At 34.9% G+C, this 12,482-nt stretch overlaps 1 protein-coding gene across 2 annotated transcripts; it reads right to left on the minus strand.

The window, feature by feature from the left end:
* Nucleotides 1–2,558: 2,558 nt before the first annotated feature.
* LOC126838625 (uncharacterized) lies at nucleotides 2,559–9,538 on the minus strand. 2 transcript variants are annotated; one of them, XM_050573182.1, is made up of 13 exons: nucleotides 9,174–9,538; nucleotides 8,298–8,458; nucleotides 7,913–8,055; nucleotides 6,657–7,012; nucleotides 6,433–6,592; nucleotides 5,240–5,854; nucleotides 4,880–4,999; nucleotides 4,377–4,554; nucleotides 3,753–4,312; nucleotides 3,341–3,594; nucleotides 3,127–3,241; nucleotides 2,864–3,023; nucleotides 2,559–2,733 (listed from the first exon to the last, which is right to left on the minus strand). In XM_050573182.1, the coding sequence occupies exons 7-13, from the start codon at nucleotides 4,890–4,892 to the stop codon at nucleotides 2,694–2,696; spliced, it is 1,320 nt and encodes a 439-aa protein (XP_050429139.1). In that variant the 5' UTR covers nucleotides 4,893–4,999; nucleotides 5,240–5,854; nucleotides 6,433–6,592; nucleotides 6,657–7,012; nucleotides 7,913–8,055; nucleotides 8,298–8,458; nucleotides 9,174–9,538; the 3' UTR covers nucleotides 2,559–2,693. The 2 variants fall into 2 exon arrangements, with proteins under 2 accessions (XP_050429139.1, XP_050429138.1); XM_050573181.1 differs by having other exon boundaries at nucleotides 6,273–6,592.
* Between the last annotated feature and the right edge of the window lie 2,944 nt (nucleotides 9,539–12,482).

Below are 12,482 nucleotides of genomic sequence, written 5' to 3' on the forward strand. Positions count from 1 at the left end.
AGTTCGTAACCGTTGAGATGACATTGTATCTACATTTCCGGTTTCGTTAGCATATTATTATTATTATCATAGGAAAGGAAATTCAACCTTATAATTTTTTCTTAAATTTGGGTGCATTGAACCTTTTTTTGTGACTTTTAAAACAGAATTTCACTTATTATTTCTAACGAAATAAACCGTCCTCTCTCGGTGTCCGGGTAAGGCGATCACTTTGAACGGTGCGGTCAATCGACGCCTAAGATTTTCCTTTAAGACTATTGTTAATAAAGGACACGCACGCCAGAAGATCACTATAAGATACACGGTATTAGTGTTAGCGGACAGCAACAGGGATCCACGAAGGTCAGAAATACAAAATAGTTGTACGTCAAGTTTGTTGCGCAATTTTGATATGTAGGTACAATGGACGCAGGTAGGGACGTTGCGTAAGCAGGAGATCAACATTATAATAACAACAATGAGACCCCGGGTATAATGATAATAATGTTACGTGTAGGATATTATAATAATGTACGCTGTATAAACACTGCAAACCGAACGCGGGTCTAAGGGCGAGAACGGACAAACAGCAGAAAAAAGAACGCCAAATCTGTGATTGAATTCCGATTCCTTGGATGACCGACACTCGTCGAATTGTGCTTTGTTATTTCTGAATTACAGCATCCAGACCGAAAAAAGGGCTTTAGTAAATTTAGTAGGTAACTTTAATAGATTTATGGGGGAAAATTTACATGAAGATGATTTAAAAATAATAAAATGTAAAATGAGTCAGAAGGATAACTGAGTTTACTCAGTTTTCTCGAAATCGTTCTTTAAACGATAGCAACGTTAAAATATGATAATACAGTATAGGATTGTCTTAATTTTATTTTGTGGCCAAATGATTTTTAATATTTGGCCTTAATTGGTTTATTGGTAACAATCACCTGGTCAGTTATTTTGGATAAATTTAACCATTTATTTAATTGTGCTCGTTCTGAAAATATAAAAATTTAAATAAAATTTAGCAATCAATACTCAAGTACCGATGGGATCGAAAAAAATGTACCGGGCGATAGACTAATAACAAACTATAATACACTAACTACTAATAATCATCCTCCATAATAATTCCATCCTCCCACTGGTACACTTAACGGATAACGGACAAATTTTCAGAAATGACCCCCAGCCATAAGACATATCAATGTCAATAATATATTTATGCTTAACGTTGGTAAAATTCATTATTTTTCTTAACATGTATTGTTCTTGCAAAAAAAAAAATTATAATACATTTTTAAAACGAAATTTGAAAAATTCAAGTTTTACAACTCTCAGTAAAAATAAATCTCTGTCACCAGATCTCCGTCACTTTTACCAGATGTTTTGTACACTTATAAGCAAGTGTTGTACAAATTTCAGAATTTTTGGTTGTAGTCCTAAGGAGTATATAGACTTTCAAATATAACACTTTTTAGTAAAATACCAGCCTTTAAAAATATTTATAGATCAAAAAAAAAAAATTTTCCAAAAAAAGTTTTGCCGTTAAAGCGTAGATTATGATGTCAGAATAAAAAGAACTTCGACCTTGAGTTTATAGAAAAATGTAATAAAATGAATACAATTTGGAATTTGTTTTTAAATTTTTATCTATTTAAAAATATGGAGAAAAAAATGTTTAATGATATTATGAAAAGAACACTTAAATTCTTGAACGAGTGAATGTTCTTGGCGCCCATGAAAAAAACGGTACAGCCTTCAAACGAATACCGTTGGCCAATCCTTTCAACCCCTACCTACTCAACTCAATTATGGTTTGTAGCCCGACACAAAGAAGAATATTTTTAAAAAAAATATTGTTGAATGTGTAACAGTGACAGTTTTACTGTACACTAGTTTTATACTGAAAATTCGCTATAGTTAATAGAGAAATGTAGACTGGAAAAACGATTGCTTGCAAATTAAAATCCATATACTCTTAAAAAAAATTTACATAATTAAAATGCGCTGCAGAATAATTTTTGTCAAATATTGCCTATATTTTAACCCTTTAAAAAATAACCGTATTCAACGTTATAGTCTAAAAATCACTGAATTGTTTGTTAATTGTTTTATTTCTTATGCCAGCGGGTTTGTTTATCCTAATGCAACAAGTTTTAATGAAATACATGTGGCGCGATCTATGAACACGTGGAGCGAGTAACTTATAACGCGTATGCTCGTTGATAGACTGCATTGTAATACAAATCTGGTAACAAGTAAATATAAATAAGTACAAGTATTAGGTATTTCGGTGTGAATTTAAAAATGTATATTTAATGATTATTGCTAGTTAATTTAAAAGTATATATTTTTCCATAGAAGTGCCAGTAGAGATTTTCAGCGTATTTGTCAATAGTACTGAGGGACGATAATTATAATTGCTGAACTATATATTTTATGAACAAAATATGATAGTCGTAATCATATAGAAAATCTAATCAAATTTATTGAAATAAATAGCAAAATGTAATAATATATCCTTAGAATCATAGAAAACGTACTAATATTTATTACATTTTCATTGACTGGCGAAAAAATAAACAAACCAACTTATCAAACTGTCCATTTTACAAGTGGAAAATCAAGTAATAGAACCAGGATTAATGGTTAAAATTAATTTTTCATAAAGAAAAGTTCTGTGAGTAATTGATAACGCGACCAAATAATTTTCATCGTGTATTGTTCTTTTTCGTTGGCTGCTTGCGCCATCTAAAAATATAAAAGTATAAATTTAATTTTAAAGTAATTTGTGTTTTTTTTTTTAAATATTAAAAATGTAAATCGTTTTTAATGTTATTTTCGTTTTGGTCATTTGTACCGTTTACTTATATTAATATACCTGTTAAATACACAAGCTCCACCCCAGGTACATAAGCACACGCTCATAATCAATACTACGCATATTCTAACCATTATTATTGGTGAATTGACTTTCCAAAATATCATTTTTATCATGGGGTCTTGCATTAACCGCGTCCACGCAGTCGACGGACCTATAACTATGTATAATATTTCGTTAAGGATGAATATTATGTAATCCGTTTAGGTGAGCGTTTCGTATACGTGTATCCTTAAGTATACAAAATACACCGCGTGTTTTACTTTTAATATATCTTATTTCAGTCGTCCAAGTGCTGTTCATTTTCGCGTGTCGGACAACGCAAGTCCAAGTGCCTTGGAAATTCAGTTTTTCTACGGTTATGGTGTCTACGTCGACCTTTTACAATTATAATATCATATAATATGTATATATAGTACATATGTATAAAATTATTTTGTTTGTTTGTTTAAAATGTACACATTATTCTACACTTACAACCGCTAATGTAGTAATTCCATAGTCTTTGATTATAAAACTATCGTTCAGTATCCATTGTTGGGACAAACCCCCGAAAAAATATCCTAACGTGACTGCATTGCACTGCACTTGAATTTTATCTCCCAGATAGACTGACGTGGGTTTTTGTTTGATAGTCACTGCAAACAATTTTAAGACGACTATTTGCGACTCGGGTGGCTGTACTGTAAACGCGTACACTCCAGCATTTTTATACGAGCATTTTGGAATCACTGAAAAAAATATCATACTTACAGATGCGTTTTTGTAAAACAGGGATCCGCCTCATTGAACTGCATATTTTGGAGAGGCAAATAAAAGACTCCAATAATAGATCTCTATACCATTAGTTAGCCAAGTGCTTCGCAAAATAATCTCATGTGAACCTTACCTAGTTTACAGCTTTCGCGATCTTCGACCATTTTCTTATTACCAGCCAACAGTCTACCGTTCTTAAGCCACTTGAATTTGGGATTTACCAAGTCTCTTTTGACGATCTCGACGATATGCTTATCACACGACAACGACAACGTGTCGCCCTCGATGGCCCTCACGTTGTGTGTTTGATTCCTTAGCCTATCGTTCACCGCCTTGATAGCTTTTTCGGATAACTGACCGCACTCGTGCACGTTACACTGGCCTTTCGATACGGACGGCCCGGTACAGGGTTTTCCAAACATATTTGGCTTAGGTTGATTGCATTGTCTACTTCGGGTTCCCATCCCGGTGCCACACGTCTTGGAGCAATACTGCCATTCGCTCCACTCACTCCATCCGCCGTCTCTGGGCTTTCCATCTATTTCGGGTGGGTCACAGTTGACGGTCCACGTGGTTCGACCATTCCGGTTGGCTATTGAGAAGTACCGGACCAACAGCGGGGCCGAATCCGCCGGCAAAGTCCAAATTCGCAAACCTACGTAACATTTGAACCGCAAGGTTGATTCGGTCCACCTTTAACACATTGTAAAACGTAAAATCTATTAAAAAAAATGTTTTGACCTAATTCGTGTTTTACTTTAAATCAATATCGCTCCACGAGTTATGTTTGATCACGTCGGATTCGAATTCATGTACTCCCAATACTTTTGGTGGCACGTCTTTGGACCACCACGAAAACGTGACTCTGTTGCTTTGGATTTCCAGTTCATAACGCCTGTCCAATCGCTGTTGTATCAGCGCTATTCGTGTTGTTCCTGTGTAAATAAAATAACGGCTGGTTCACTATTAGTGTATTGAATTAAAGATTACTTAATAATAATAATAAATTAACCATAGTAAAACCCAACACGTTCGACATGTCGGCTAACATATGCAATAATTATAAATGGTTGTCCCTATACCTTTGTTGCTTAGTTTAATTCAATATTGTTGAAAAACAAAATTTAAATAATTATGTGCGGTTACGGCCATTTTCTCCCAATTTCGATAAAGTGCAAAGTGGCAAGTCCCATCAATAAGTATAAGTTTTATGCTTGAATCCCTCAATTTAATCCCTCAATTTAAAACTGCAAAATTCACCTTGGTGTCTCATGTAAAAATTAATTTTGTTTTCAGCTTCTCCGAGACTCGCGGCCGAATGAAAGTTAATCGGTAAGTAAACGGAAAACTCTTCGGATGTCGAAATATGAGTCAAACAATCTGTAAAAATATTGAAGTAAAAAAAAAAAAATCGCAAATCCAGGAGAACATCTTGTGACAAATCTTAAATGTATATTATCTGATGTTACTTAGTAGGAAAATATAAAATTATTATTCATTATTTTCTCAAAAATGTTATTTTGGCGGTAATAGGTCAATTCTTTATCACTTAATGTTGGTTAAAAGCAACAATCTATCTAGTGGATCTATATGCGAGAAACCTTCGCTGACGAATCTTACGCCGACATAACCCTCATCAATGGATGATACTCCGACAAACACGATGCGTTTGTTCTTTGAGGGCAAGTGATCGTCCCTCGACCATTGCATTATTGTCGCCTCGTCGTCTTCCGAACGCATTTCCACCGAACCGGATGCGTCCATGTTAAACCGGAACTCTCTCCATTTTCCGGCCAACAACAAGTGCGGAAACACCTGTTCTTTTACTCGACTCCTATCACCCGATCCGTCCGTCTTGTAAAGTTTGAGCTTTTCGTTTTTTTCGGCACCCAATTCAAGGACATCGTATCCAGCAGCCTCGTCAAAACTCTTGAAGTAAAGCGCTACTCCTTCGTATACGGTTGGCATCCAATACTTAAGTCGAACTCGCATTCCCGTTACCCTCCATTCGGGCATCACGTATATCCAGTGCACGTTCCTACCGGCCTCACCGCCAACCAACAACGCTTCAGAATCGTCGACCGTACAACTGGGTACGTCGCACAGATCCGTCTCAGCATTGTCTCCGGTGTAACACCAAACTCCGGTGGGTTCTCTCGTTGGATTCCGACAATAGTTGGACGCGTCCTTTGTAGATCTATCTGGGAAAAAATATTTCAAATTGGCCCTCTTGGTCTAAAACAAACCAAAATCCAAAAGTACTCTATTACTAAGTTATCCTTATAAAGGATCCAAAGTTAAATTGTCGATTTTGGAATTTATTATTTTTTTTGTACCACCCATAGAAAACTGGTAAAATTAATTAATTTTTTTAATAGTAATTTTATACTACCTATAAGATTAATATAACAGTTACAATTAATTGAAAACGATATTGAAAAAACTAATCTGTAAACCCGAATCTTATTAATTCAGTGCAATATAATCATTAATACTAATGGGTTGTCGGAATTTGGGTTATTAAAACTGACGGAGACAGTCAGTGTTTGTATTACTGATTAAATATGTAAAAGTAATACTAGGTATATCGTTTCTTTTTTGTATTACTAGGTTTATCATTAATCATAAGTCCATTTGAAAAATTGAAACGTACCCACTTCAAACACGTGCGGTTCGATATGGTCTTATTCAAAGTGCCGACGTAGTCGGTAGCCACTCCAGCGACGTGACATTCTTACCAACGGGCAACAATAGTTCACGGTTAAAATTTTTAAGTAAATAACAACGTTGTATTATACACCACGGCTGTTTACCCGTATTTCTGCACTTCCGAATCCGACACTGTCGTTTCAGCACTATAGTCCCTGCGGTGGCCACGTAACAGTACGGACCTTTGGGGTCATTAGTCGGATTCCGACAATAGTTCTTGGCCGCCGCATAACTGCCGTCCACCAATTGCTTTTCTTTTACTTTCTGTCGCGTAAGGAATTACAAAATGACTTTTTATTCGTATAGAAATTAACAGCTGATGTCTTACTTTTCGCACAGAAGTGATGTTCCAAGGAAGACACTGTTGACCGTCTTCGGTGATCCACTTAGATCCTCTGTACTCGCTAGCCATTTCCGAAATCGTACATTCCGGTAACTCGGCCACGGGCAAAGGGTAGTCTGTGTGGTGATTAACGCAATTTAAAATCCTCGTCCCGTTTTTTGTTGGCAAATCGACAACACTCACTCCCGGGTCCGCTGCAATAAAGTGTCCAGTGTGCTACGGTCTTTGAGCCGATACCGAACCAGTGGAAAAATTGAAATTTGTAATCTGTTATGCTTAACAACGTAATCGTTTTGTTATGTTTGTTTAGCTTTTGAACTTGCAACTTTTTATCTAAAATACTAAAACAAAACAAAGTTTAGTACTTGGTGTATGTCCGATGTAATATTTCAAACTATTAGTAATTTTAATTTTTATATAACGAACAGCAATTCATAATATGTTTTAAATGGTTTAATTTAAAATAAATCAGCATTTATTTTTAAATACATTTATTATTAAAAACGTGCAGTTAAATCAACACAACTGTGTGCACTGTGCATACATTGTACTACATAATGTATTGTTGTAAAATTCCTATTGTATTCGATTGCAATGAAAATGGCATTACACAGAAAATGCGTACACTCTGCTTCAGAAGTAGTTTTTTTATCAATTTTATTAAACCGTAATTGAATGGGGTGAAGATATATTGTATACATATATTACATAAAATAAACGAGAATGCAAACATAGCCGTCGGGCAACGGAGTAGCCATTGTTATTTAAACCCATTTTACATTTATATCTCCCGAATTCGAGTTAACTCAAACATGGGCGAATATACAAAGTAATATTTTATTTAAGTACCGGTAATCAGATGTAGTTTGTTAAAAGCAAATATAAGTCGATTATTATCGCAATAATGGTATATTTATGGATAGGAGTATTATAAATTATAATCATCGAACCAAGCTAAAACAGTGAACACTGTACATGTATTAATTTAAAATGCACTTCATAAAAATAACTTATAAGACTAAAGAAATACTCGATGAATCAACTTCAATTGTTTTAACGGGTAGCATAAGTTCTAACTGTAGTTTAATTTTATTAAATCGGGTTATTTTAATGCACTCCATCTTTAGGCTTCACTGTTTCAGTCATCCGTATAGCACACCGTTTCATATTCGTACACATCGTTAGCAAGTTAATCGATGTCACAATTTATTTCTATAAAAAAATCACCTCTTAGTTCTTACGTGATTGTATATTGATGCCATGTCCAATAAGAAAAGATTCGCTCAGCGTCTAAAGATTGTCGATACACTTCTTGTTCTTCACCTGTCGTTGTTTCCAAGTAAGAAATAATTATTTGACTTAAAGGTCGAGCCTGTAGAGTGATCTGTAATTTATTTTGTTGATATTAAATACATCCTATCTACATACACAGAGATCTTAAAATAAGTTATACTATTGCCTGCGAGTAATAAATGACAGCATATGTGGTCATGTGGAACAGAGTACAGTAAAATGACAGGATTCTCGTCGAAGTTAGATAGTTGAAAATTTTGGAATATTTAAGAGAAACTATAAAGTCACTAACCTTACATGATTGCGCCTACACCTACAACTAATTTTACTTACATTAAGCCTCGGCACATGTTTTGAAGGAGCTGTATAATAAGTAATGGACGCCGACAGCACAGCGCGGATGGAGAATATTAGTTCAGTACCGAAAAATTCTGTTCTTCTCAAAGGCCAAATTCTATAATTTCCTTCGTTGTTAGTTACGTGTTCTTCACATCCTAAATCAAATGCAGTAAGTAAACACCAAGTATAATGTATAAATCAAACTAATTAAGTAATTTTGTACTTAGCTGTATATTTATATTTTTAGTCTTGACTTAACAATTTATTACAAAAACTAAATAAATAAATCGTTTTTGGAGTATTAATTTCACTGTTTTCGAATATTAACAATTTAAAAAAAAATATTAGTACGTTACTTTACTAGATATTTTTTTACTACATTAAACTTAAATTATTAGCTTATAAATTAATTTAATAAATATTTAACTAAATTCAATGTTGTCAATTTTAAAAATATATTTAATTTTTTCAAAACACAAATCTAGTTGTAAAAAAATGGAATAAAATTACTTTTTTCCAAATGTACTTGAGTTAAGTTGTGAATTGATATTAACTATTGGCTACACTATTGTATGACGACCACAACCACTATATTATGGTAGACAAAGCTATAGGTACAATTTCAAAATCATGATATGAGTATTATTTTGTATTATTTATTATTATTTGTCTGGGTTAAAAAATATAATTTTTCTTTAATATAAAAAATTGTATGGAGAATAGAATCAATTCCTTAAATTATGTCTGATGAAAAATATAAGTGGTATAAAGTAGAATTATGTTAGAAAATTGTATTGAAGGAAACTTATTACAGCTCATACAGCTGACTTATCATATCTCTACGGCTATTCAAACTGTATAATGTCTTACCGGCTGTACAATGAGGATATCCGACGACGGCCGCCACACCGGAAATACTCAGGTACGAGATGGGCAATAGCGGTAGTGTGGTGGCGTCTAGCTCTTGGCTGAACACTTCCTTGGTGTGTCCGCCGGCAGTGGCCGTGAGCACGACGAACCCGTTGTTCCACGATAAATCCATGTAGACAGGACTGGCCGCGGTAAACGCAGTAGCTGGCACTACCACTTCGAACCCGGTTCCCTGCATGGCCTTTTCCGCGGTCGACGGATACTCGACCAGGGCCAGTCGGACGGTGCGGCCCGAACGGTCAGTCGGATCCCATGCTTTCAACACAAAACGCAAGTAACCGTCTTTGACGCCTGTCAGACCGGCCGTCGAGTAATGGCCGTGAGTCGCGTCGCTGCTGTGACCGTAACCACTAACGTACGTCGCACAACCCGACAGGTCACAATCCACGGCATCGCAGTAATCTTTTACAACGGTTCCGTCCACTTTAGCGTAACACCAGGGCCCGCCCGGGTCTCCGTTCGGATTCCGACACCTGTTATTGGCGGCCATCAAACTGCGTTCGGGAAACGCCGAGCTTGCGGACCGGTCATCCGGCACTTCGGCCCATCTCACGCACGAGTGACCCGTTTTGGTGGTGTTAACCCGCCCGCCATACTCAACGCCCGGACCCGTCATCTTGCATTCTACGCAAAGGTCAAAAACTAGTCAGGAAATATTAAATATTATTTTTAAAAATTCAATTGATGAAAATGTTTGAACGACGTTTAATATATCATTTATCAATATTTCAACTAAAAGTTTTAAAAATGAAACTTTATAAAATAGTTGTAAAATTAAATTGAATCTTTAAAGAAATTGTCTGACAAGTAGGTATATGATATGAAAACATCTAAACAAGTTAATTTAGTAGACATGACGTGTAATTGAAAATTCCAAATAAAATCAGTTTCAAGACAACAGCTCGATTCGGCATTCGTATACTGAACATAATGTATTTTTAATAAGATAAAAATCTAACTTTTGGAATTGCATAAGTGCACAGCGCACGATTCCACCGGCGAATCTTGATTGAATGTGTAGCACCAGAGATCCGGCCTGGTCCCGTTAGGATTACGGCAGTAGTTTTTCGCTAACCTCTTGGACCCGTCCATGAACTGTTCATCCAATTCCATCTACAGATGTACTTATTTTAATTACTTACACTTCTAGCGAGATAAATCATTAATTAGACGTACTATATTATTATAGTAACTAAGCAAAATTATGAAAAGTACATTTTCTCCAATAAATTAAATTTAAAATTAGCACAAGTTTATAACTAGCACATTAAACAAATATGTTACAAAACTTAATCAATGTAATACTGTCTCAACAAGACAATACGTTATTTCTTTATTCATTCCACACGCACACACCGTCTATATTATCTATTATATCATCTATTCACTTCTAGGTCATATCAATAATATAATAATATAATTCTAGGCTCTAGCGCTACGCAGCGTTTTGTTTTTTTACCAAGTTTTTGAAAATACATGTTTTTATTACTAAGTACACAGAGTTGCAACGAATCATGGTATACACAGGTGCCCAACCGTGTTCCATCCAGTCTACTTTTTATTTGATAAATTTATTTTAAATCCGTTTTTTCTACACAATATTTTAGCTATTAAAAAAAAATTAATTGCTTATAAATTTGTTTTATTTGGTCTAAAAATCAGAATATTGGTAGGCTATAATTTAGAAATAGAAAAGATGCAAGATATGTATTGATTTAAGACGATAGACTTGTAAACTAGTTAACATCAAAACGACTAATTTGTGTATTGTATTTGTTAATGTTGTGATTATAACGTAGTTGATAGTATATTTTAAGAATCGGTTGACACTAGTTTTTTTTATCATATTCTTCGAACGAGAACAACGACAATACATTAGTAATGAACTTTGTGCGAACGTGCGTTATCGTGTGTGTTCTTCGGTTTTGTGAAGCAAAGGCGCCTCTGAAAGAGGTCAACGACGAAACTAGACGGTATTTGATCAGTACAATCGAAACCGAAGTGAAACTTATGAAGCTGGTGTTAAATGGCGGCACATCCTATACAGATTTCGACAAGCCTTGCGTTAGTGCACCGACAACTATTGCGGACGGCACCAGATTCAAAATACCGCCGTTTCCGGACTTACCCGAGGGTTGTGGTGTTTTACAAATTGGCGTGGACCAAACCGATAGTTATACGGCCTACAGAACGGGCAGATACACCGTCGATACCGCCGGCAGACGATTGCGAGACGTAGTAGAGGATTGCATGAAGAACGGTGACGACTTCGAGGGGTATGTCCGGGTTACAAACGCCGTCGAGAGTGCAGGTATCACGGCTATACATAGATTCTGTCATTTGACCATCGAAATACTAAATAAACCCGAGGCGAAAATGGATGACGCTGCGTATGTTTGGTTCGAGGCGTTGTTGGCTCACATGCGTAATAAATATGCAAAATATCACATAACGACAAGGCCGATTGAACAGATAAGAGCCGCCGTCGGTATACTAAAAGACAAAAGTGATAATATATTGAATAGAATGATATTTTTCATGGACACGTGCACGGAACTTTCTCAGCGGTACCGCAATATGATCGGCTTCTTGACGCCAGGCATTTATTCGACTGAAGCTATTTACGGAAAGAGCGAATTGTCGATGCAAAAAGAATTACAACGCAATATTTTCAATGCAATAAATTACTTTAAACCAAAAGTAGAGCAATAGTTTATTTATTATAATTGTGTTTTACTTTTAAGCTGGAATTTGTTTTGTTTTAGATTTCAATTATGAAATAACAATAAAACAATACCACATGGCAACTTTTTTTTTTATTAAAAATTAAAAATATATTTACAATCTGTAATATTAAAAACAATGAAAAAATTGTTGAACAATTTACAATGGCAGTGACACTACTTTAAACATGTCAATTTAAATTATTTTTATAACGATATTAGATTATAACTTTTTAGTAGCTGGACCTACCTTAATATTATTTTTCTAGACCTTTAATGAGAAATTTGATTAATTTGAAACTAAAGAAAAAGTCGAAAAAATTGTATTTACTGCCTAAAACATACTGTAATGGCAGTTTGCACCAGCCACTAACTATACATTAAATGTTGCTTAACCTGAAACTACTGAACTACTGAAAACTTTAGGTTAAATTATACTTAAGTTTTAAGAATGATTAGTGCAATCGGCCATAACAATAATGTTAGAATGAACATTTATAAAAATAAATAATTAGAAAATACATAA

Source organism: Adelges cooleyi, unplaced genomic scaffold (genome assembly GCF_023614345.1).
Source record: "Adelges cooleyi isolate 19-005CV unplaced genomic scaffold, UGA_ACOO_1.1 ACOO_flye_CR_arks_rails_tigmint_CR_PRNA_30, whole genome shotgun sequence".
NCBI classification, from domain to species: domain Eukaryota; kingdom Metazoa; phylum Arthropoda; class Insecta; order Hemiptera; family Adelgidae; genus Adelges; species Adelges cooleyi.

Coding starts and splice junctions, on each gene's coding strand:
- LOC126838625 (XM_050573182.1), bottom strand. Junction 3,595..3,752: donor TCGCGAAAGCTGTAAACTAG/GTAAGGTTCACA, acceptor TATTTTTTTCAG/TGATTCCAAAATGCTCGTAT. Junction 3,024..3,126: donor TGAAATAAGATATATTAAAA/GTAAAACACGCG, acceptor TATTATACATAG/TTATAGGTCCGTCGACTGCG.